General features: G+C 42.0%; 1 protein-coding gene across 1 annotated transcript in view; it reads left to right on the plus strand.

Annotated features, from left to right (window-relative positions):
- The window catches only part of PTPN14 (protein tyrosine phosphatase non-receptor type 14), a 185,660-nt gene that overhangs the window by 51,659 nt on the left and 107,258 nt on the right, over positions 1 to 26,743 (plus strand). The window contains exon 2 of the mRNA XM_048843162.2: positions 22,660 to 22,984. Within this exon, the coding sequence (XP_048699119.2) occupies positions 22,811 to 22,984 (174 nt within the window). The 5' untranslated portion in view covers positions 22,660 to 22,810. The remainder of the gene's footprint in view (positions 1 to 22,659; positions 22,985 to 26,743) is intronic.

Consider the following 26,743-nt stretch of genomic DNA (forward strand, 5'->3'; position numbering starts at 1 on the left):
TATTGCTGGAATGGTTACCCCCTTTTTTAGGCTTTACAATGTGTGTATTTTAAGGATTTGATTATCTCCTGCTGGTCCATTGAGCATAATATGTTGTGACTTTGGTTCTTTGAACACATAATTTGATTTTTTTTGCGTAATTTTTAGAGGTATATGTGGCCTGGTGCATTTTAGAAATCTGTAATTGTAAATCTAGCCCTTCTTCTTTGAGTAGTGTCCCTAGGGGTGTTCCACTTCAGGTGAGAATGCACCTGTGATTGGAGATTTTCTGAAGCAGTGCCTGTTCAGCCTGCACGAGGGATCTAGTCTTCCTTGTGCCCCATACTGAGGATAGCTGCGTGGGCGGACTGCCCTCAGTTCCGTCTGTACCATCCTTGGCCTGAGACAGAGCATCTAATATGCCCACGTTGTGCTAAGCCTCTAGCTTAGCATTGCTGTTTTAATTTTAACTAGTAGGTTTAGTTTGAGTTCACTTTACTTGATCTGGTAGTGATTTCACGGGACGGGTGGGGTGGGGGTTCCATGTGATAACCCCTCCCCACCCTCCGAGGGGAGTTCCTCAAGGGTTGTTTTTTGCTGTGGTATGCCAGGATTCCCAGGATTCAAATGTTGCCTCTCCTGCCGAGAATCCATCCAAGTCAGTGATGGACACTCTGCAAAGTGCAAGATCTGCATCTCTTTTAAAAGCTTATTTGAAGAAGAACAGAGAAATCAAGTTTAGGCTCCTAATGGTGGAGCCAGGCTCTGTGACAAGCCTCTGATCTGGGCCCAGGGAAACCACACCAGTACATCAGCCTCTGAATACTCTTAGTGCCCTTTTGACCTCTGCTTCTCAGTCACTGAGATCCTTGACAGAGAAGACTTCAAAAGGTATTGACAAGCTCCTAAGGAAAAGAAGTTCTAGCTCTCCTTGTAGAGAGTCTTCATTCAAAATAACCTGGTCACCTCAGAGACTGCACACTCCAGAGACCTCAGGTCCCAAGAAGAGTTCTGTGAAGGCCCAAGCTGTTCTAGTACCAGGAGCTCTTTGAAGACAGTTCTTTGAAACACTGGTACCAGTTGTACTTTTGGTACTGGATCCAGCTCGGGTACCACTGAAGCATGATAGACCTAGCAAAGTCACCAAACACTCTACTTCACGGAAGCCTGTACCATTTTCAGACTCCTTGCTGAACAAGTATCCCAGACATTGGCACCAGTACAACAGAGACTATCTACAACCTTGATATGGAGGTCATCTAATAGGCCTGTGTCTCTGCAATCGCTGCCTTCGGTACTTGTCCCATCTTCCAAAATGAGACCACCAAAGCAGGCAGTCCCTTTAGTATCAACACAGATTCCTGTGGAGCCTCAACTGACTTTCGCTCATTTATACCTGATACCACAAGGATTTAGATATTCTAGAGACTTGCTTATGTCAGACAAGCCAGAATCCCACTTATTAGTGAGTACCCAATGAATGTCAGTACCAGGATCTACTGGGCCACCAAGATGGTATCTTTCACTGGTACCTCCTAGCTCTCTGGTAGCCATCACAACAGACAGGCAGTTGCATTTGACTTTGCACAGTGCTTAATTTGTAATTAAAGAGGTGCCGGGGCTCAAGCAATTAGCTGCTGGGCTCACACAATTTTTTTGCATTCATAACTGATGCAGCAAGTTCAGAGATGCTGGGGCTATGAATTGTCAAGCTTAGAGGTGCCAGGGTTCATTTCTGGCAAGCACTGGCACAAATTTAAGCACTAACTTTGGACTATGTTGAGGATGATTCCTCAGACTCCTATAGGGCCTTCATATAGGGTTCCGCTGACTATTCTACAAGAGACATTCCCCCATATTTCTATCCTCAGAGGGAGATCTCAAGGTACAGACAATCTCATGTTCTTCCTTACTGGCATGACCAGCATTGAATACTTTTTCCTTTGCCTTATGATCCACCTCAGTGGCCCTACTGGGAGCCGTAGACTGTATACTGCCTGCAATTCTCAAAGCCTCAGAGTTCCTCCCATGGGGATCATTGAGGGAGACACTCCCTGTCTCATCACTCACTCCTCAACAGCCTCAGGAGGAGTCTTTTTTTTTTTTTGCAGACCAGTAAGCTGCAGGGACAAGGAGGTGACACCGCAAACTAATATTTCATCCTAACCAGACAAGACTTGTAAAGCCATCTCCACCTTCTGTTGCTGATGTCTTTAAGCAGTTTCAGGAGCTGATGATGAAACACATTGCTAAATCATTACAGACTGTGCTAGTAGAGGTCCAGGACTCTCAACATAAGCTTTTGAACATTTTACATATATCAACTTCTGGCAGAGTCGCTCTACCAGTGACTGAAGCGATACTTGATCCTACCAAAACCATCTGGCAAACTCCAGCCACTGCACCACCTACTTGAAACCAGCGGACAAAAAATATTTCACATACCAATGAAAAATACATTCTTCCACCCTCAGTCAAATTCTTTGGTTGTAGAGGCAGTAAATGAGTGTGGCGGACAACATCAGATGAAGTTCACACTCTCTATCATGGACCAAAAGCATCTCAACCTATTTGGATGCAAGCAATTCCGCAGTTCTGAATCATTAATTATCAAGTCTTGATGGCAAAATATACCTTAATCATTTATGACACATTCTATAATTTTATTCATCACCTCCAGATGGAACATCGAGAACAGTTCAAACCATCATTGACGAAGTCAGATCTTAGCAGGAATCTCTCTACAAGCTTCCCACAGTGGCCCACTCTGTCTCATCTGCTGTTATGTGTAGAGCATCTTGGCTATGACTGGCTTTCCTAGGGAGATACAAAAACTGTAGAAGACCCTCCTTTTGGTGGGCTTAAGCTCTTCTCTGAGTCCATGGATTTATTCTTTCACACTTTAAAGATTCTAGGGCCACTCTCAGGTCCCTTGGCATTAATATTCCTGAAAATAAGAGGAAAATTTAGCAGGCACAGAGATCTCATCCAGCTCAATACTCATCCTACCATAGATCTACTGAACCAAGTAAGAAAAGGGTATTGTTAAACAGCTGGAAGACTTCTGCACAAAATACTTACCCTCAGAAATGCAAGAGATTTCACCGTTAGGGTCTGTGATGACAGACTTTGCCTGTTTTCACTCTTCCCTTTTCACTGTTCTCAACTACCTGTTGGAATTAGAAAAGTCAGTTCTTGCTATGAGATTTGTCAAGGTTCACTTGGTGGCTACCACAACCACTCATTCATCTGTGGAGGGTTTTTCGGTTTTTGCTTACCCCATGATAGCAAGATTCCTCCAAGGACGTATGCATCTTTTTCCACGGTTTAAGGAACCCACCTCAGTATGAGATTTGAACTTGGTCCTTAACTGCGATATGAAGCCCTCTTTTGAACCAGTGGTTACCTGTTCACTACTCCACCTGTCTATGAAGACAGCCTTACTGGTGGTCATTACTTCTGCTCAAAAGGTTGGAGAAATGGGGATTCTGATGGCAAACACTTCCTTCACAATGTTCTTCAGGGGCAAAGTTTCATTACGACCCCGTCCTAGATTTCTGCTGAAAGTTCCTTCTGAACTCCATATGAATCAGGGTATTCACCATCTGGTTTTGTTTCCAAAGCCACACCAGACCATCGAGGAAGCTGCCTTATGTTTATTGGATGTCCAAGCGACATTGACCTTCTATTTAGACTTAAGCAAAGATTTTTCAGAAAGTCTCATAAACTCTGTGTCAATTGGTGACAGATCCAGAGGTTCTGCAGTTTCATCTCAAAGACTCTCAAAGTGAATCTCTTGTTATGACATTGCCAGTGTTCAGCCTCCTCCTGTGATCATAGCCCATTCTACAAAGTCTACTTCTGTAGCCATATTGAAGGATTTTCCAGTTGTTGAACTTTGCAGAACTGTATATGTACTTTTCCCAAACATTATACTCTGGTTTATGCTTCTAGAGCTGATGTTGTTGGCAATGTAGTCTTCAGTGCTAGATCTGACTCTGAAGGTGTCACCTCCATCAGGGGTTACTGCTCGGGAGTCACCTGAAATGGAGCATCTATAGGACACTACTCAAAGAAGGAGGAGAAGTACTCACCTTATGCAGTAATTGGAGTTATTTGTGATGTGTCCCCCCCCCATGGGTGCTCCATTACCCAACCTCCTTCCCCTCTGCTCCCAAATCTTGTCTCTTGGCTAGAGAAGGAACTGAGGGCAGCTGTATCTAGCCTCAGTACAGAGCATGAGGAGGACTAGAGCGCATGTGTGATGAATTTCTGATGAAAGGCTCATGGGTGCATGTGCACCTGAAGCGGAGCATCCATAGGGACATGCATCTCGAAGAACTCCAGTTACTGCACAAGGTGACTAACCTCTCCTTCCTACATTCCTGTTTACTTGAGAGGATAATTCCTTTAACTTGGTATCCTCAAAAAATGTTGTATTTAAAAAGAAAACATGTGAGCACTTTTTTTCTTTTACACAACTCTGAATGGTAAAGGCTCTGCTGTATTTTCTGTGTAGAAATCTGAGCACAAATGAGAGAATGACTTCAGAGCAGGATTGGAATCTGTCAATTAAATGAATAGCTGGAAACAGGTTTTTCCCTTAGACCCAGTTACTCTTCTGGGGGGTTTCTCAAGTGATCAGAAGTGAATTTACCCTATTCTTTCCAGATGTTAAATTACTGTATGGGCTGATAAAATGGCATGTGCTAAAAGTATGTTGTAAGCACACTTGTGGGTCTTTGTTGTTGTTGTTCCCATTTCCATTTGGATTAATACATTTTAGAGATCCGAGTAATTTTTGTACAGGTTCATTTTTAGGCTTATATTCCAGACTTCTCTTGTTGTACCACAGTACTCTCTATCTTGTGTCAGATGTAACTGGGATTATGGAAGAAGCTGGGTTTTCAGGAGGGAGTTAAAAGACAAGGAATGGAATCTAGGATCAGGAATGACACTCCAGGCATAGACTGCATCCATGAGAAAAAGGGACAGGAGGAGGAATAGGAACAAAGGTGTCATGGAATTGGCAGTACATGGGTTCAGAACAGGAGAGAGGCATGAGATCATGCTAGTGATACCAATACAGAGATTTTGATACTTCTGTTGGTTACATGAAATTATGTGGCACACATTTGTCTTCTTTTCACAAGAATTTTAGTTGCTGTACTCTTAGGCAGGAAAGCTCTGGTGGTTTATAATGTCTCAGAGCCGCTTGACAAAATTTCAGCCTTTTAACGGACAATTGAATATGCACTGAACTTTTCAAGAAATTTGGTGATGGTTTTTTGGTCTGGCTTTAAATTCAGCAGCATAGATACTGTTTGGAAATTTTGTCGATGTGATTTGTAATTAACTTTTGATTGCATCATCTGAGATTATGCAACACCTCAGCAGCTAGCACCATTTGTACTGATTTTTGGTCATTCTCATACCTGATCTAGCTGCTTGATTCTGAAGAAAATTTATTGCTTAGAATGTTCATAGCACTTCATTAACCCACATGGTGTTATTGACTTGCATACTGTTGATAATACAACGTGGCCAAAATTTTCTAATTTGGGTGTCTAAAATTGGCATCCAAATCTATAAATCACCTAAATAAATCTAAATCAGTTGCTGCTACAAAGATCAAGTCTTTCAAACTTGGATGCTAAAGTTAGGCACCTGAATAAGTGGCCCAATTTCTTCCCCCACCCCGAAGGGGCTGAGCACCCACAGTTCCTGTGGAATGTAATAATAGTTGTGCGTGCTCAGGCCTCTGAGTCAGGTTTCTAAATTTGGCACCCAAGCTTGCAGATTTTACTTGTGTAACAGCTGACTTGGATTTATGCAACTTCTCCTTTGTGTATTTTTTTTTTTTTTAATTTTCCTAACCTGTAGTCATTTGGTCTGTTACTGATAGTTATGGGTTTTTATGTTTTAGATAGTCAAGATCCAGACCACAAAGAATCTACAGTTTGACAAGTTACATGCACACTGATGGCAATATGTTAAAAGTGTATTTATTATTAATAATTTAATTGCTTTCTTCTAAGGCTCTTTCTTATAACACACTTTGGTGAAGGGCTGCTGCACTTTAACTGTATAGATGGTAGCCAGGTGATTGGTGTTTTAAAGGCATATTCATTCACAGAGAAGATTTTGCTTGTGTCCTTGTAGTATGAAAGAAATGTGAAAACAAACACCCGAAACTATTCTTCATTCAAACACTATTTAGTTGCTGTTCTATAATGTTTTTTGCACATTCATTAATTACCTTAATCAGGAAATAAATTTTCTTATTTATATAGCACCCTTCACCCTGAAGGATCTGAAAGCAATTGACAAACATAGCTAACTGAAATACCATGCATATGGTGGGAACCCTTCATTACCATTGAATGTAGCCACCCTGAAGTGGAATGTGGAAAGGGTTTAGCACAAGAAATGAAGCATACTTTATCCAATTGAAACCACAAGGGAAATTTTAAACAGGCAGAATGTAATTACTCAAAATTATCATTTGGCCAGGCCCCTGGGGATTATAGCCCTCTCTTCTTTGCAATAGGACAAGGGGATATACAACAAACAGATGGTCCAGGGCCTTGATATTATGTCTTATCGAAAGATGGTTAATGGAACCTCCAGCAACAGAATGGACCATAGTGCTACTCTTTAGTTTGAGAGAATATAGTATGTCAGACTTCAGAATTGCCACCCTCACTTCTGCAGCACCAAAGGTCTTGTCTATATGAGGAAATTGACCAGAATAGTTATTTCAGAACAAGCTATTGCACAATCATTATTCCAGAACAGATCTCCATGTGGCCACTCTATTCCGGAGCAGGTCACTTGATTCTGGAATAATTAGTGCACTTTGTGAGCACACTGATTAACTGGGAATAAAATATGCCAACCAGAACACATGGTGAGCTGTTGCGGAATAGCTTATTCTGCAATAGCTATTCTGGTCAATTTCCCCATGTAGACTAGCCCCAACCGTTCCTTAGAGGCCCTCCATCCAAATACTGCCATAGGTGCTGGCACTGGGGGGTGCTCCTCCACCCCCTGGCTTGAAGTGGTTTCCACCTTATACAGGGTTTACAGTTTGGTTCAATGCCTCTCAGCACCCCCACTATGCAAATTGTCCCAGCACCCCTGAGTACCGATCAGTCTCACCCTTGTTTACTTTGAGATCTGACCACATCTGAGGTTATAAAGGGTTAACTCTGCTGTACTCTTTAGCGTTGCATAACTCCCTCTAAAAGAGGTGGAGTTGCTAGGAATGCATTCCTGGCATGAACAGGCAGAGTATGCATATTCAAGGAGGAAAACAGTTCAGGGTATTTTTTTCCCCCAGATATGAATTCGTACAAGTTAGAGAGGCCAGAAGAGAAAGTTCCTGTTTCATCACTGACCGTTTTAAAGAGATTTCCTACTCTGATATAAAGAAAAGCAGAAATTGAGACAAGTTGTCTCTGTCATTATTCACATGGATCACTTCATAAAAGTATTAATGCGAAGGTGAACATCTATTCAAATCCAAGAAGAGCTCTTTATGCCACAATGGAATCACAATAGTTATAGCCTGGAGGGATAGAGGAGGTCACACACCTCACAGCTTCTATCAGCCAAACTTACTGCATACCGCAGGGGCTCCTTGCATCCCTCCATTGCACCCCACAAGCTCCCTGTGTGCCACGTTTCCATCCCCCTCAACTTCAGGTACTCCCTGCAATGCTACTCTCCACCCCTCTCCTATACCAGGGTCCTCCATTGTGTCTCCCCTCACCCTGGCTTTTTGCGTGCCTTGATTCCCCACATTCCTTCAATGTCCCCCCATTCTCCTTTTCCCCTATTATTATTATTCATCTGGGAGATAAGTCATTCAGTGTGTTCAAATCTACTGGGAGGATGAGCAGGGGTATTGTTATTCTGAAAGACATTAATGGGTACCATCAACCGTTGTTTAATCTGCAGACAATCAAGAGGTGTCTAAAGCTGCGGCTATGCTAAACAGATGACAGGGTGTGTCTACACTGCAATTAGACACCTGGGAATGGACCATGCTGATTCAGGCTAAGGGGCTGATTAATTGTGGTGTAGACGATCTGGCGCCAACTGTAGCCTGAGCTCTGCGACCCTTCCACTTTGCAGGGTCCTAAAGCCTAGGCTCCAGCCCAAGCTCAGATATTTTCTGCGATTAAACACCCCTGCAGCCCCAGCCTTGTGAGCCTGAGGCAGCTGGCACTGCCCAGCTGTGGGCTTTTAATTGGAGTGTAAACCTACCCAATGTGTCTTCCAATTTTCTTCCTGTTAGTTTTCCAATCTTTGCCCAAAATCAATAATGTTCTGATAGTTGATTGCTCAAACTTTCTCTGAAATGTTGGCATTGATCGGATGCAGTGTTAGAAATATCATCTAGTTGATCATACAGCTTTCTCAAGCTTGGCCAATAAAAAAGACCTGTTAGGTTATTGAGTCCATCCCCCACCAATGAGGAAGAATGGTCTCATGGTTTGGGCCCTTGTTTGATGTTTGGGAAATAGAGGTTCAGTTTCCTGTTCTACCACAAATGTCCTGTGTGACCCTTGTGGATGAGTCATATAGTCTTTTTGCCTAAGTTTTTCATCTGTAGAATGGGGCTAAAAGTAGTTCCATACAATGCAGGGGTGTTGGGAGGATACATATATTAAAGATTGTGAGGCGCTCAGATACTGTGGTAATAAGTGTCATATAAGTATGGTAGGTAGGTAGAAGGCAATGGTAGGACACTCACCAACGGAGGACGTGATCAGATTTTTGAAAGGATGTGACAGTTGATTTTAGACGAAAGGTGAAAAGATTAACAAAAAAGCGATATTGACATAATTGAGGGAACTTTTTAAAAGCTTTTTCCTCACTTAACATTTTGGCTAACATTTCACTTCTTTTCTAGTGAGTTATCTTAACTTCTCGTAGCCTTCTCGTCTTCTCTTAAACATAAAAATGAGAAGAAACAAAGGATCGAATTCTAATGTTACGCCTGTATCAGTCTAGAATGATTCACTTGTCTTCAAGTGAGTCATTCTAGACCTATAGTGGGGTTACTTAGAACAAAGTCTTGCCTATGGTGTGCAGTAATTTGTGTCAGAGGAGATGTGGTAGCTGCAAAGCATGGAGAGCATAGGGTCTGTTAGACGCCTCAGGGGCATAAGGTCAGTCGGAGGAGGAGGTGGCAGTGGTAGAAAGTGGCTGCAGTTTCCTTTGAGCGAGGTGACTTAGGAATCTGAAGAGGACACCAAAAATGGGCGGGGCTGGCTGGGAGACTGCATGGCTTGGGTGTCCAAGTAGAGCATTGATTGTATGTATCTTCTCAGGAGACTGTGCCATCAGAACCATTATGGAGTACCTGACATGAGTTAGAGCGTCCTGTGGGAGGGCAGCAGTCATGGTCCCTCCACCTCCCATCCTTTGGGTTGGATCCCCCAGTGGAGTGAGAAAGCCATGCTGGTGCAGACAGGTGTACAGTGAATCAGACCTAGAGAATGTTCCATGGGTAAAATGTCATTTTAATTGTTAAAATGAAACAAAATGGCAAACTGACTTTCCACTCAACCAGAAGAGTTAGGTGTGGATATTATCAATTGTGCATTATTGGTTTGCATTATGGTACCACCTAAGAACCCAGTCTTGGATCAGGACCCTATTGTGCTAGGCATTGTACAGAGAAGAAACAAAGAACAAAAGCACGGCCATACTGGTCAGACCAATGGTCCATCTAGCCCAATATCCTGTCTTCTGACAGTGACCAATGCCAGGTGCTTCAGAGGGAATGAACAGAACCGGCAATTATTGAGTGATCCATCCCCTGTTGTCCAATAAAACAGTCTTTGCCCTTGGGGATTTATAATCCTAGAGGAAAAACATCATTTGTCCATGACTCTATTTGAGTGTTGAGCATGTAGCAGGGTTTATCCAAATCCCACCCACTTCCTAGCATGGAGACACCTCATCAACTACAAAAATATACTCTGCCTTGGCTGTGTTACCTGGATAGAATGTAGTGTAAAACTTCTGCAGGAGAAATTCACATGACAATGGTTAATCAGTGGAAAGAATGTTGTCTCTTTCAAAAACCTATGAAAGAATTCTTGTTAGATGAATTACTCCAGGTGAGTCCTGTCTCCCTTACACTTATTTTTACCCTTCCGTAAAACTGCAAGCTTGCACAGCATAAGCAAGTTGCATCAATTATTCCCTTCTCATGCCCTGCCCAGGGTTACATAGTTCTGTTAGGTGTGCGTCTGCTTTGTAATATATGGAATGCTGAAATTGTTCCAGAGGCTGGTAGTAAATACAGGCCGCAGTTTTACAGTAATTGTTGTCTTCCTGGAATTTTAGAAATTAAATTCAAAAGCGAATGTAGTAGGAAAAGTCTTTTTAATATTATTTAATTATACATGTTAAGTAGTCAGTTTTTCTCCTTAGAATACAGTACATTAAAGTAGTTGATGCCTATAATAAGAGGAGCAGGGCATATGCCGGGAATATCCCGAGAATCTTCTTGGCCTTAATATATAGACCCTTCTTCAGTGCTGGTATTAAATATTTTTAGGGGAAGTGAGAGAACTGCCTGTGATTTGGAGCAGCAGTTGCTTCTGTGCCCTTCACCACACAAGAAGACTTTGGTTGCGGACTCCCTGTACTCCAAATCCAGAGTTTTCCATTGCTCTTGCCCCATCAGTCTTAATAAATAACACTTTTTTGCCTGCTCCTCCCAGTCCCAGAATGCTGGCCATGGGGGAACCAGGGGAGCAGTTCCTAAATGGAATTGGTCTCCTTGGCCTCTTCATATGCACATGCAGCAATGGGTGCAAAGTATTCTGTTTGTCCTTTTTGCTTAGCATAGGTCCTATATCAGCTTTGCTCCACTGTAGTCTTTTATAGAGAAAAAAATAGCATGATGATGGAAAGATGAATTTTCATCTGAATCAGAACTTAATCAGGAGTAACCCTAGGAGGGGATGTATGTTGTAAATAAGGCTAACAGAATTTATCAGAAACCGCAATTAAAATAGAAATGCCCCAGAGCTATGGACTGAATTGTGAGCTTATATTTAGTTCTCTCACAGGCAAAATTACCACTGAAGTCAAGAACTTCAGAGTTTGGCCAGTTATTTGCATAACCGTAGTGCTCTAAATCAGGGGTTCTCAACCTTTTTCTTTTTGAGGCCCCTTTCCCCTCCAAATGCTGTAAAACTCCACGGCCCACCTGTGCCACAAAAACTGGTTTTCTGCATATAAAAAGCAGGGCCGGAGTTAGGGGTTAGTAAGCAGGGCATGCCACAGGGCGCCCCGCAAAGCTACATTGCTCAGGCTTTGGATTCAGTCCTGGGTTGTGGGGCTCAGGGCCTCAGGCTTCAGCCCCATGCGGTGGGGCTTCATCTTTCTGCCCTGAGCCCCAGCGAGTCTAATGCTGGCCCTGCTTGGCAGACCCCTTGGGCCCCAGACTCCTGGTCAAGAACCACTGCTCTAAATACAGTGTGGCTACTTTTTCCTCAACTGTTGGTTAAGGCTGCAGTTTTTTCCTTTAGCACCATCTTTGCCTTGAAGAAGAGTTCTCTGATTATGCACCCAGATTGTGTTTTGAATAAATTCTTCAGTTTTATCCAGGAGGTTTTATTTCAGCACGCACTTCTCTCAAAACGTATTCTTTTCCAACATATCGCTTATGAAGTATGGGTGGATATAAAACATTAGGCTTGACTAGATTGTCTAGAAACAATTTCCAGCAGAGGGAGAGGGCTAATATTTTGCCTGAGTGCTAACGTAAAGAAGAAAAATGTATTTTGTGGTTGCTGTATATCTTTATCTTTCTCAACCCCATATGTATGCTCCCTGTTCCTTTGATCAGATAGTTTATACCAGTTCTACCAGTCTCAATATGCATCAAAAATTTCCAGATTATATGTTATGTGGATTAAAAAGTAATCCACCACTTTTAAATTCTAGCTTGTTAGGAGTCCACTTCTGCAAAAAGGAAATAAAGCCATCTGTCTCTACCATTTCAAGGAGACCAAATGACCTGACATCATCTTTAAGTTAAACTCCAGCAGATACACAGAAGAGTTGGGAAGTGTGCTCTTTGCAGTGAGAACCTGCAGATTTGAAAGATCTAGGGTTTGTGTGCACTGCAGGTTATATCAGCATAATTTATGTCGCTTAGGGGTTTGAATAAGCCACCCCCCGAGCAACATAAGTTACAACAACCTAAGCTCCAGTGTGGACAGCACTATATTGGCGGGAGAAGTTCTCCCGCCGGCATAGCTACCGCCGCTCGCAGAGGTGGTTTAATTATGTTGTCGGGAGAGCTTTCTCCCGTCAGCATGGAGCATCTTCACCAGATGCGCTACAGTGGTGCAGCTGTGCTGCTATAGCACTTCTAGTATAGACTAGTCCCTAGTTATTCTCTAGGTTGTGCTCACATAGAGGGGTTATTGTAGTGTTCTTCCTGCAGAAACACCTAAGATTTAGGACAGTCAGTCCATGTTGCCTCTTTAGCGATTAGAAATATGCAAAAAGAAAAGGAGTACTTGTGGCACCTTAGAGACTAACCAATTTATTTAAGCATGAGCTTTCGTGAGCTACAGCTTACTTCATCGGTTCCGATGAAGTAAGCTGTAGCTCACGAAAGCTCATGCTCAAATAAATTGGTTAGTCTCTAAGGTGCCACAAGTACTCCTTTTCTTTTTGCGAATACAGACTAACACGGCTGTTACTCTGAAACTAGAAATATGCAGTAAGCCAGTTGCTGCATGCACCATTGTCATGAATGGGGATAGATCCCAGTGTCTTAAGCACCAGACAAATAAGCCTAAATTACTTGACCCAAAGGAGTAACTCGCTTACCAGTGAGCAAGGAGGTAGCTCTTCCATGTGAGCCAGCCATTGGAGGGAGACATACAGGCATGCACAGCCAGTACAATTATTCTGGGTCCAGGGGCTGTTTTCCATTGTACCAAGGGTGGAGGACTGATATCTTTCCACACTCATTTGGATTCATTTACATAAAAGTAATGGCTGCAAGAACATTGTTCTCCTCGTTTGAAGTGGGATAGTAATAGTGGTGTTTCTTGTCAGAGTGATGGAAAGGGTGATAGAGTAATATAGTGTTTCTGCAGTGTGCATCCAGGTTATTGTCCATATGTGGGAAGTACTCTGGCAAGAGTAAAGAATGTATGATAAGGAGGTGGATGAACAATCCCATCTCCATGAGGACACGGAGTCCAATGTTAGCAGCCTAGAATCTGGCAGGGGTCCAGTAAAAACTATTAGAGATTTTATTTTGGATTGGAAGAGGAGACTGTTTGGATTTACGTTGTGCTAAATCTGTTCTCTCACTTTATCCCCCCAATGATCTTATTCACATGGCTTTGCAAGTAAATAACATGCCATATCCAATTTAATATCCATGGTAGCAATGGATTGGTTTAATTATTTTCTTCAATATTTCTTGGTTTAATCTTTTCTGTCTAGCTGAAGTTTCTTATGCTTCACTGGATCACCTCTAAGATGGTGTCCTTTCAGCCTTTGTACTGAACAGTCTGTGTTCAGGAAAGACATTCTTGAATAGGTTATTCCAACTTTATAGATGACACATTTGGCATCAAAGTTTTACAGAGGTTTGGGAACAGTATTTTGCAGGACATAGTTTGCCTCTTGAAATGAGTAGATGCTGAAAAGTTTTTAAAAGTTTAAATTGAAGTCAGTACACTGCACTCTGGCTTAGCCCTGAACCTAAAAAAAAGTTATTGTTTTTTTAATATAGCACTTTTCATCTTCAAAAACCTTTGCAAACATTAAATAATATGCAGTAATTCTATGAGGTTTTATTATCCCCATACATATTTTAAAACTTTTAGTGCTGCACCATTTCAAAGGGACCTCACTTCAGCCTATAATTTTGGGACTTCAGTTTTGAATTAGCAATCAGTTGCAGGCACACGTAGTAGAATTTAGACGGCTTACTAGTTGAGGATTTAATACAAACGTCAATTCAGATTAGCAGGATTCCTGGAGTGACATTTGTGGTTTTGTTGGTGTTTTTGTTTGTCTTCCTTTTGTTGAGAGTCTCAACTTTTTCCTAAACAACATTTGAACAAAATCTGAGTCGGCAAAACACTTTTCTATGAGAAACAAAACTTTAAGTAAAGACCACAAAGAACCTCCAATTTTCATTTAGATAGATAAATAAGATTCTAACCTGGACACTGCCTTTCCCACCTGAAACACACATAGGGTATGTCTACACTGGCAGAGTTACAGTGCTGCTCAGAGAACACTGAAGGGAAACCGCTGTTTTGTGTTCACACTGTCAGCTGCCTGCGCATTAGCATGTTCACACTTGCAGCATTTGCAGTGGTATTCGGAACGGTGCACTCTGTGCAGCTGTCCCACAGAGCATCTCTTCCTCTTCTGCTGCTAAGAGTTGTGGGAAGGCGGAGGTGGTTGCGGGACATCCTGGATCCTGTCCCAATGCCCTGTGATGTATTGATTCGCATCCCAGCAATCCCCGTGCTTCTGTCCGCATTTGGCGCCATCTTTCAACAGTTTGTGTATTCGGTGCTCTGCCTCTTTGGTCTGCGGGACTGGATCCCGCACTGTTGACTAATATGCTGCTCACTCTCACCAAAACATCTCGGGTGGCAGTGGAGTTATTCCTTAAACTACAAAGGCAAGAGGAGTGCAACACTGATCTCGCCACACATACTAGCTACGACACGAGATTGCTTGTGGCATTCACAAAAGTGCTGACCACATTGGAACGCTGCTTTTGGGCTTGGGAAACAAGCACTGAGTGATGGGATCACGTCATCATGCACATCTGGGATGATGAGCAGTGGCTGCAGAACTTTCGGATGAGGAAAGCCACATTCATGGGACTGTGTGATGAGCTCGCCCCAGCCCTGCGGCGCAAGGACACGAGAATGAGAGCTGCCTTGTCATTGGAGAAGCGATGGCAATTGCACTGTGGAAGCTGGCTACTCCAGACTGCTACCAATCGGCCACTAACCTGTTTGGAGTGGGAAAGTCAACCGTTGGAGTCGTGTTGATGGAAGTGTGCAGGTCCATTAATCACATCCTGCTCTGAAGACCGTGACTCTGAGCAACGTGCGTGACATTGTGGATGGCTTTGTACAAATGGGCTTCCCTGGCTGCTGAGGGGTGATAGATGGCATGCATATTCCAATTCTGGTACCAGACCACCTAGCCACCAAGTACATTAATCAGAAGGGATATTTCTAAATGGTTCTCCAGGCACCTGTGGATCACCTGGGTATTTTATGGACATGAATGCAGGCTGGTCGGAAAGGTGCATGACGCACGCATATTTCAGAGCACTGGCCTGTTCAGGAAGCTGCAAGCAGGGACCGCTGGTCCTGCCTATATGGGAGGCTGGACCTGGCTGATGACGATATTCCTATGCTTATAGTGACGTGCTGTATGCTCAATAATATTTGTGACGGCAAGGATGAAAGCTTCACTCAAGGCTGGACCGCTGACGCTCAGTGCCTGGAGGCTGAATTTGAACAGCCAGCGACCAGGGCTATTAGAGGGGTGCAGCGCGGGGCCATGAGGATCAGGGATGCCTTTGGGGCAGCAATTTGAAGCTGAAATCCACTAATATTTGTTGCTATGCTCGGGAGTGCAGTGCTTGTAATGCTAGGAGGTGATTGTGATTGGTGCAGACGATACACTATGAAGGTTTAAGAAAATTGTCAGTTGCTTTGCAGGGCTCTGTTTGCTTTCAATTAATGAAATAAAGATTGCTTTCAAACTAGAACAATTCTTGTATTAAAAAACAACAACCAGAAGAGAGAGAGAGAAACAAAAATAACACATCAGCACTGTGGGGGATGGGGGAAGGGAGGATCCCAGTAGGAGGGGGAGTCCTGGGACAGTTAAAGATCTGTGTGTGTCGAGGTATCATATGCAACCTTGTCCTTTGGAGTACAGTGCAGCGGGTGCTGTACTTCGGCAGGGCTAAACTGCAAAGGGACGGCTGTTTGAGCGCGGTGGGTACAGGGAGTCCGCAGGGCTGGACTGTGATGGGGCAGGACTGGAATGCAGCAGGTACAGACGGGAGCCAGGAGGTTGATAAGCGTGTGCTGGCAGTGTCTGGGGGGAGCCTGGGAAAGAGTTTTTTGCGACAGCGGCTGCAGGAGAGGGCGGGCGCGGAGCTGCTCAGTTTGCAGTGCTAGTAGCGACTGGAGCGTTGGTAACCTGAGGGCAGGGCAGTAGAGTTCAAACCGCTGACCAGAGAGGTGAGCAAGGCATTGTGGGACACCTCCCGGAGGCCAGTCGCAGTGCTGTAATTGACCCGGGCGTCTTCACTGGCGGTGCAGAAAGCTGTACGCTTCTCATCGGGGTGGGTTTTTTTTTTACAGCGCTACAACTGCACAGTTTCTGCACACTAAGTGGCTTGGCAGTGTGTACACCTCGGGAGTTACAACGTAGAAAGCTGCTTTACTGCGCAGAAACTTGCCAGTGTAGACAAGGCCTTAGTCATAACGAGGGGACTTGTTTAAAACAGAATGAAATATGCACATAATATTTATTTGACCCACCACTTATTGGTTTGCTTAATTGATTTAATTGAAAGCCTGTAGGCTTGTGAACAAGAATTGGTGTTACAAACACCTCTTGAGTTTGCTAATTTGGCTAGGAATATTAACTCTCTTTTCATAACCTTATAGCTGGGAAGCAGTGGTGACCCTGGCATGAAATAAACAGGCCATCATTAAAGAGTGTGTATATATATATGTGTGTGTGTGTGTGTATGTATATATGTGTGTATATATAACTCTTATTGCTGCCCTAAAAATGTTTCCATAATTAGATTGGTGCATGTGCAATTAATTTGCTGTAAAAAATATTACAGGGGCTGATTCTGGCATCCTTATGCACATTTGAGGTTTATCTTATTTATGAGATTTCCCATTGGTTTTAGTGAAACTACTCATGGAATAAGATACTACTCAATATGAGTAAGGGTGGCAGAATATAGCTCACAGTAAGCATGTTTTCCATCCATTAGTACAGACTGTGAGCAGATTCCCTACCCAGAATTTACGGGCTTCTGTCAGCAAAATCCAGGCTGTAGGTTTCCAGTGGTCAAAAGTACTCCTGAAGCCAGGATGTATCAGCACAAACCATATCATGAGACTGAAATAGGCTACTGAAGCCGAACTGGGAGATTTTAGGTCGCTAAAAGTGCAGCGGGGTTAAGGCAGACTCCCTGCCTGCTCTGGTCTCACGCTGCTCCTGGAAGCAGCCTGCAGCCCCTGGGGTTGGGGGGCAGGGCCTTCACGTGCTGTCCATGTCCTGAGTTCCAACTCCGCAGCTCCCATTGGCTGGGAGTGGCGCAGGCTTAGCCCTGCTGCGCTGCTGACTGGGAGCTGCCCGAGGTAAGCGCTGCCCTAACCCTGATCCCTCTCCCTGCCAGAGCCCATACCCCCTTCAGCACCCCAACCCCTTTCCCTAGCCCGGAGATGCCTCCCACACCCAAACTCCCTCCCAGAGCCTGCATCCTGCACTCCTTCCTGCGCCCCAACCCCCCACCCTTGCCTGGTGAAAGTGAGTGAGGGTGGGGGAGAGCGAGCGACGGAGGGGGATGGAGTGAGCAGGGCTGGGCTTTGGGGAAGGGCTGAGGCAGGGGTGGGGCATCAGGGAAGGAGCGGGTAGGAGGTGAGGCAAGGGTGTTTGGGTTTGTGTGATTAGACAGTTGGCAACCGTAGACTGAAATATGGGGCAGGGATAGTCTTTTCATTCTCTGGGTGTATAATAACTGGCACCTGGGGTCCTCTAGGCATGACCACAATACAAATTATAATAATAATTGAGAGAGAAGAGATGTCTTTAAACAGTTAACAGTTAAACTGTTTCAAAATGCTGTCGATTTTTGTTTATTTAATCCCAGCTTCTGACAACCTTTTGGGAGAAAAGCTCTTTGTAAAAAAAAATTCAGCACTCCTGTCCTTTTGGTTGAGGGTGGAGAGAATTCTTCTTGCAGTTCTCTACTCCTCAGAGTTCTCCAAGAAATATCGGTAGACAAGAATCAATATTCCTGGTACTTGTAAGGATATGGGGGGCAGGTTAGGAAGCAGGAGAAGAGAGAGGCAAATAGAATCTTTCAGGCCTTTCTTATACATCCTAATGAAGGAAGTGAGGCAAAAGCACAATTCCTCTATCCCTCACCCTGTATTTGAAGATCACTTTTAAGGACCAAAAGTGACCAGGGTCTCTGTAAAAAGAAAAGGAGTACTTGTGGCACCTTAGAGACCAACACATTTATTTGAGCATGCTCGGGGGTCTCTGTGTTATATCTTCTTCAGAAAGTTTTATTTAAACCTGCAAAATGTCATCTTAAGACAGTGATGAAAGCCAAAGAGCAGATTTGCCTTGCCTTGATATGTGACCAAACAGGAATGCTAGTCTTATGCACAGAATCAAGGGTAAAGATTTTCCTGTGTTGATATCACTGATTTTGTCATAAAAGGGTTCTGGCTGGCTCAGCATAAGCTCTCTGGGAAGCGGGCGGTGGGAGGGTGGAGTAAAACTGATGATTTATTTTTTCAGTTTAGACTTTATTTGGCAAATAATTTGGTTTGTTAAAATTAATAAAATAAATTAATATAAAAGGTGCCATAGGGAATCCATGCGTAGTCAATTATTGATTGATATGAAAATATAGCGAGAGCAGCACTTCACAAAGTCTATGTACTTTTTTTTTTTTTAAAGAGTGCAAGCTAATCTCCATTGATAGGATGAGACAGGATGGCGGTGGTTCTGATTAATGCCATGAGCTGCACTGGCTGTCTGTTGACTTCTGGGTGGACATTAGGATGTTGATTCCGACCTATAAAGCCTGAATCTACTGGGACCATCCAGCTTGAGAGATTGCCTCTTGCCTTGTGCCTTACTGTTGCAGTTCAAATTGGAAGAAGCTCGCAAGCTGGAGCTTCCTTGGTATATAAGAGAGGGAGTGGCTGGCAGGATGGTCCTTGTAACAGCCCCATAACTTTGAAATTCACTATTCATCTTGGTCTTAAATAGCCTGGTACTCAGGCAGTGCTGCAAAGCCCATTTTCTTGAGTCAGTATTAGGGGAAGATAGAGGTGGCAGTGCCTGGATAAGTGGGTGAGTGTATTTTTGAAGTCTTGTTTGTAATGTTTATGCATTGTGTTTGTAACTGACTGCAGTGATGCTTAGAGGAGCAGATAAGTGTTTTTATGTGTGTTTGTTTAAATACAGTTAAATGAATAATATTTCCTCCTCTCCTGCCTGGCAATATCTAGTTTTATGAGAGTGGTTTTGTGCTGTGTTTTAAGAGAGTGTGTTTATATAGTATTATATTTTTCTTATTATAATACTCTGAGAGCCCTGGCAAGTGTTGTTTTAGAACCAGGATATATTATATAATGATTAAAACATTTGTAACATGCAATTATTCTATAGTAAGGCTGGGACATTCAAAGAAGCTTAAGGGTGCTGGATGCCCAGTTGGACATCTAACTCCATTAGGCCCCATGGAAAATCTCACCGTACTTGCACTATATTTGCACTTCTATTGCACTTTCCATTGGTGGAGCTCAAAGGCCTTTCAAAGCCTGTGGTAAAGCTGGGAATAGAACCCATATCTCCTGACTTCCAAATTCTGTCTCATCTGTATAAACCCTACGTTGCTTTACCTCTCTAATTTCTTATATTGACGCACCACTCTTTTGAGTACCTATTAACATATTAAAATTGAATTTTTGTTCTTCCTCTTTGTGGCTGCTTAATAATAATAATAATAATCATAATAATAAAGTGAAGATAATGTTTGTCTGCACAGGGAGATTGACTGGAATAACTATTGTGAAATAAGCTATTCCCGAATAGCTCCCCAGATGGACACTTTCTTCAGGAATAAAAGTCACTTTTATTCTGGAATACTGACTCTGCTTTGCGGGTGGAACTATTCCAGAATAAAAGTAATTTTTATTCCAGAAGGGTGTATCCGCATGGGGAGCTATTTTGGATTAGTTTATTCTACCATAGCTATTTCAGTAAATTTCCTTGTGTAGCTAAGGCGTATTTAAAAAAAAATACTTTACTAAATGAACATACTGACTTCAGGATGAGGGCTCTCTAAAGTTGGATTGACTAATGAGAACAAAATCAGAGACCTAACAAAAATATTTGATAAGACATGGGTCTATCCTGCCTAAGTTGTCTGTGATTTCTTTTTTTTTTCTTTCTAATTTTTAGCTTCAAACTATTATTTTGGGTATATTAATGGGAAAAATAACCCTCAGGTCACAAGATTTGAGTGTTAAGGCATTGGATTGAACTCCAGATACAGATTCAAATCTTGGATCTTCTACAGAGTTCCTAAATGGTCTTGGGCAAGTCATTTAAATCTCTTTGTCTCGGTTCCCCATCTGTAAAATGACAGGTTTCAGAGGAGCAGCCGTGTTAGTCTGTATTCGCAAAAAAAAAAGGAGTACTTGTGGCACCTTAGAGACTAACACATTTATTTGAGCATAAGCTTTCATGAGCTACAGCTCACTTGTAGATGATAACACCCTTATGAGGCAGGAGAGCAGTATGAGGATAAATTTTCTGTTTGAAGTGTTCAGATGTTCTGATGATGTGAGGGCATATAAATACACTAATACACAGTAATGTGAATATAATGCGCACACGTGCGCTCCAACGTTAGAGATGGGATATCTACAGATGCCAGTGTAAGATGGTTACTTACAGTATACATCAGTAGGCATCTCAAAGTTCTGTGTGTTTCATGGTAAAGTTATCATACTGCCTGGGCAATTATGAAAGCTCAACAACAGCAGCTAGTTTTAACTGCTAGTAAATGTCAAGATATAAAGTGTTTTGAAAAATAACTTTAACCAACTGTATGGTGGTTGCATTGCTGTGCAGTGGTTATCGCTTATGTCCTTTCTAATAATTACCATAGCAACTTAGTAAAAACTGAAAATAACTGATGGCTGCAGTTTCATGTCAAATGTTACATATGGGCAATATACTATCAGTTTAAAATTTCACTACATTTAGCTAAATGATGCATAGTTTGGTGGAAGCACTTTGTTACTTCTCTTCAGCAGAACGAAAATGATAGCTTGTTCTTATTCACTATTCATCTTTCTACAATACTTGTTAAAAGCAAATGACCTTCTTAGTCGTAAGGGCAGTACCCCAAAACACACTCACTAAAAAGGAATCCGGGGGGATTTTGCTACCAAGCCTTTTCCTTTTTTGTATTTAGGTCCAGGAGAAAGTTGCACCTTTTTAAATTAAACTGGGTTTAAACTAGTTTGGTAATACCAGAGCAAACCCCTTATTTTGGTTTGAGAGGCTTCTTTTGCTTTATCTTAAACCACTTCCTAATTGACTTTAGCTAAAACGGAAATAAGCTCTAGCCCTCAAAATTAAATAATCACTTCATTATATTTTTTGAGAAGTCTGCATCCCCTTTTCTAAGTCCATTCTGTTTTAGCCCAAAAGACAAATCCTGTCAGGGATGTGTATGGCTGTTAAGAATAGTTTTAATTAAAAATAGTATCTAAACTACATGCTCTCCTCCTCCCATTTGGCTTTACCTTCTTTGTCAGCTGCGACTGTCGTTATTTATCCTAGCTCAGAGTGGGACATGTAAGTATTATGGAGCTGAAATGAGTCGAATGGCAGGAATTTCTCTCTAATGTTTCTGACACTTCTTCTCTTTCACATGCATTCTAGCCATTTTGGGCCAGTGGTGCTGAACACGGCAGCTCCTGCTGACTTCAGCATCTCTGAAAATCAGGCCTCTTTTGAATACATAGCACTTCAAGCCAATGTTCAGGGCTGGCCTGGGGCACCAAAGGTTTAGAACAAGGCTAGGTTATAGGTCCTTTAGTGGAGGTTAATGGTGGGAGGTTAATGGTGTCAATGGGGCTTGACAGAGTTAAATTTAAAAAAAAAATGTTTATCAATGTTTATTTTTAAGCATTGTTTCAATTTGTATCTATTTAAATGTTCACAGCTGTGGGAGATTAGTGGAGAGGGGACGTCAGACACTGGGAATGTCCAGACAAATCATTTAATGACAGCAGACATTGAGATTCCAAAAAGTTAAAGCTTTATAATCATTAAAACACAAACTGTCAAATCACATGTCAAAATATAGAAAGTAAATATTCTTAAATCAAACTCTGAAGCATGTTCTCGATGTCTTACTCTGTTCTCAAGCTGTGTTTGTCTTAATTTGTCTATCTGTAAATTTTGATTATTATTGATGGGAAAAAAATATATATATATAGGTAGTGTGCGTATGCATGGGGAAATCAACATTTACCGACAATTTTTGATAAAATATAGTTCTTCCAACCCTACCTATACAGCAGCTGCTTCTGGAGCTCCTCAAAGATAGTCTGACATTAAAGTTGCATTTAAAATTCAGTGCCGGAATATAGTTTTAAAAGATTTTGTTTGGTTTTGGGGAGCTGTAGAAGTGCTTTGGAATCTATTTTACTTGTCAAGTGTAAGTCTTTCTTTGAGTTCAAACCCGTTAAGATTCATTCATTTCCACTGATCTTTAGTAACATCTTATCCTAATCCATATTGTTAACTATGCTTCATATTTGTTGTTCGTTTCACGTTTCTTTACAGGGATCCCTTGGAGTTGGCCCTGGGCATGGACAACTATTCCCAGTCCTGGAGGAGAGTAGTAACTAGTGGAGTGGCATTCAAGAGAAACCAAAAAACGTGCTGAGGATATCCAAAGTGTGACAGGAAGGGACAGCCTTCCAGCCCAACAACCATGCCTTTCGGGCTGAAATTGCGACGGACCAGGCGCTATAATGTCCTGAGCAAGAACTGCTTTGTGACACAAATCCGTCTGCTGGACAACAATGTGATCGAGTGCACACTCTCAGTGGAGAGCACAGGACAGGAGTGTCTGGAGGCAGTGGCCCAGAGGCTGGAATTACGTGAAGTAAGTGTGACCCAGGAAAGGCCATCTGTCAGTTGTAATTTAACATATTTTTAGCTCAAGCAATTTGTCATGTAGAATCCGTTTATTAGAATCATGTTATTCTTCGTGTTGGCCTGATCTTATCAGTAAACGGAACTTTGGCAAACGTATTCTGGTTTAATGAAAACTGATGACAGCACACTGCCTATAGTTTGTACTGTGATTAATGTTCATCCTTGCTGGGAAGAAATCTACATGATCGGAAAGAGAGCTTTCTTCTTTGCTTATGAAAATAAATGTATATTACTTTACCTTTGAGCGGGTAGCTGATAATTTCCACGTTTGGGCATCACATCAAAAATGTTAAAACTCCTTCTTGTGGCAGAGTCAGTAGACTAATGTTCTTTTACTTTGTTGTTGGAAAAAGGACTAGTTGTTAAGGACGAAAGTACCAAACTATAGTTATTTATCTGTGCAAATTTTGGGCCAAATCCTAAGGTTTTTACATAGTCCTTAGTAAGACAAGGCGGAGATAGACTTCGGGATTTGTTTCTTTTTCATTCTTTATATGTATAATTGAATTTATTTCTTGGTAGCAGCCCTATTGTGTAGACAATATGTATATATAGTTGCAGTATTTGGATGTGTTTTTTAAAAAAAGATTATTAAAATACATGATAATCAGATCATTCCATCAGTTTAGCATAGTGACATCTCTGTTTGGAACCCATGTTTTGTGGGAAGTTTCAGTCCAAAAGAAACATGATTGAGAAAGTTGAGTGGGTAAAAAGAAAAAGTTAGAAGAACTTGACCTACACCTTAACTAAAGCTATATGTGATAGCTGTGTAATGGCTGACTGTTCCTTAAGACACATCTTCCTGCATTAGGCAATATCTTTGGCCCTGGTTACGTTGGTTTTATTTTGATGTGACATCATTGATTTCAGTGGCTCCACTCTCTAATTTACAATGGTGGGAATCAGGTCCATCGTCTTTTGAATTTGGGCAGCATAGAACACTATTTTAATATGAAAATAGGCTTTGGTAAGAGCAACTTACTTATTTATTAAAATATACATAGAAGTTGAGTAGTGTATGTGGTAAAATCCTGTGGATATGTGAAGAGCTTCTTTTGGCGGTTTTTTATGTTGTATAGTTATTCTCAAAATTTGTTGAGAGGCTGAGCCTTCCCATCTTATATCTCGTCCTTCTTTTATTTTCTACTTTGTGCCATAGGAGTGAATGGGTATTTTTAGAATTGATTTTGTAAGAAAGATACTTAAAAAAAAAAAAAAAAAAAAAGTTTAGGTACTCTGGGCCAAATTCTGTGCTGACTTATATCCTGTGCAGGTCCACCATAGTCAACAGGGCTTCACAGGATGTAAGTCAAGGCAGGGATTGGCCCATTGGGTTTGGATTGCCGCTATGAAGTGTGCACCTTCCTGTCCACATTTATCTCCAGGTTTCTGTTGCCAAGACTTGCTGATTAGCCCTGGGTCTTTAATTTACAATCCATATTTCTCCAAGTCCTGCATAGCTGGCAGGTGGCACCAGTTCTTCGTGAACCTATGTTATGTCTTTGGTTTCCATCCTGGCACAACCTATTCTCTGAAGGCATGTAGGGCAAAATTCAGATGAGCTGTAAACAGATGCTACTCCCTCGGTCTCTATCTTAGGTACTTATATGGCCCCTGTAGTATCTGGGCATGTCACAATTTTTAATGTATTTTTCCTCACAATGCCTCTGTGAGGTAGAGAAGTGCTATTATCCCCATTTTACAGGTGCAGAACTAAGGGCTTGTCTACCCTGGCGATTAACAGCGCTGCAACTTTCTCGCTCAGGGGTGTGAAAAAACACCCCCCCTGAGCGCAGCAAGCTGCAGCGCTCTAAAGCGTCAGTGTAAACCGTGCACCAGCGCTGGGAGCCGTGCCCCTCGTTGAGGTGGTGAGTTACGCCACAACCTACTCTGCACAATGTCTCCTCCCTGAAAATTGCCTCTCTTCTCTCTCACTAACCTCGAGTCCTACCCTCACCTTGCCTTTATCTAGATAGTTTTTGTAATCCTGCGTTAATCTCTTTTTTGTAAAATTATATATTTTTGTGTGTCTATCTAAAAATCAGTGTTTTAGACCTTGGGGTGTCTAGTGATGTTAATTGTATGAAAGACTCTATTAAAAATAAACAGTAATTGTGTTTTTAATTTGATATACTTATACTAGTTCTCCTGTTATATATGTGTTGTAAATTGTACCTTCAGGATCAGAAATAAACACACCTTTCAGTCAGGCTGACTTGGAAGGAAAATATTTTGTCAAAAACAAAACTCAATTTGCTTGAGTTGACTATGTGTATTGTTGTGGAAGAGCTATCAATCACTGTACCACACCTGACTGAAAAACAGTATTTAATGGGTTATGCATATTTTTATTTGATCTCCAGGGAATGCAGTTCTTTCCTTGACTGAGTCAGGGGTCAAGCATAGGTCAGCTGAAACTGTAGCCATGTAACTACTGTAAAATCAACTTGAATCCTTTCTAGTAAGCATCAGCTTGAAGACCTGATTCATTTTGAGTTGTTGACAGTTATCAGTTACATAAAACTTCATCTTATTGCAAGCCCTTGTAGGCCTTAATTTTTTTTTTTGTACTTTTAGCATTATACTCTCTCACACTCACAGAGAGAGAGAGAGAGAGATCAGGAAAGGAATTTAGTATAATAGGACTTACACCAGTTTTTTTATTGGAGAGGAGTATCTGTATTAAGTATTACAGAAGAATTTTGCTGTTAGCTGGCTATGAAACTGTTTCTTTTTTATTTTGGTTAAGGATATGTAAATCAATAATGCACTTTTTAACTGATTTAATAGATTAGTTGGTTGATATTAAGCATGCACAGCAAACTTTACCTTGATATTATGCTACTCTCAGTAGCCAGGCAGAATGGGGTTGGGTGTACCCCTACCTTTTTAAGTAAGAAAAATGGCACCTCTAGCACCATATGGTGCCGCAGAACTTCACATGGATCACTGGCTCAGTACTGAGGCAGAGGGAAGAGTGCTACTTACTGAATCATCAGCACCTCTTACTACAGCTTTTCCAAGAAAAGCTGGGCTTTTCTTGGAAGAGCTCCCATCCACGGACTGGCCCAATATAACAGGAAGTCCTGCATCCTGCAGTCCTACTGCCTCAAATGTGTCTGACTTGTCTTCGTCTCAAACTAAACAGGATTATACCCAATCAGTACATGAATGGGAGAACTTCCAAGAACAAGCAGCTGCAGTAAGTGGTGATCTCCCCTCTAAATCATTATTGAACTGATATCCCAGGATGGGATTAGGGGGAACTCCTCTATTAGAGGTATGCTGGTGCTTTATGGCTAAAGCAACAAGGACTCTTCCTCTTGTTTAGAGTTCAATTTATACTTGGCATTATAGCTGAATATACCAATAGGTGTTGAGTCACTAGATTCCTTTGATTTAAGTTAAGTACTTCAACAGGTGTTATTAGCTTTCCTCCTCCAGGCATCCCACCCATGCTGTCTGACAAATGAGTAGGGACGTCTCTATTATAGACTGCAGGATGCAGTAGAAGCTCAGAGTTACGAACCGACCAGTCAACCACGGAAGTATTTGGAACCGGAAGTATGCTATCAGGCAGCCACAGACACAAGGGGGAAGAAAAAAAAAGCAAATACAGTACAGTGCCATGTTAAATGTAAACTATTAAAACAATAAAGGGAAAGTAGCATTTTCCTTCTGCACAGTAAAGCTTCAAAGCTAT

This window comes from Caretta caretta, chromosome 3 (assembly GCF_965140235.1).
Source record: "Caretta caretta isolate rCarCar2 chromosome 3, rCarCar1.hap1, whole genome shotgun sequence".
Taxonomy (NCBI): Eukaryota; Metazoa; Chordata; order Testudines; family Cheloniidae; genus Caretta; species Caretta caretta.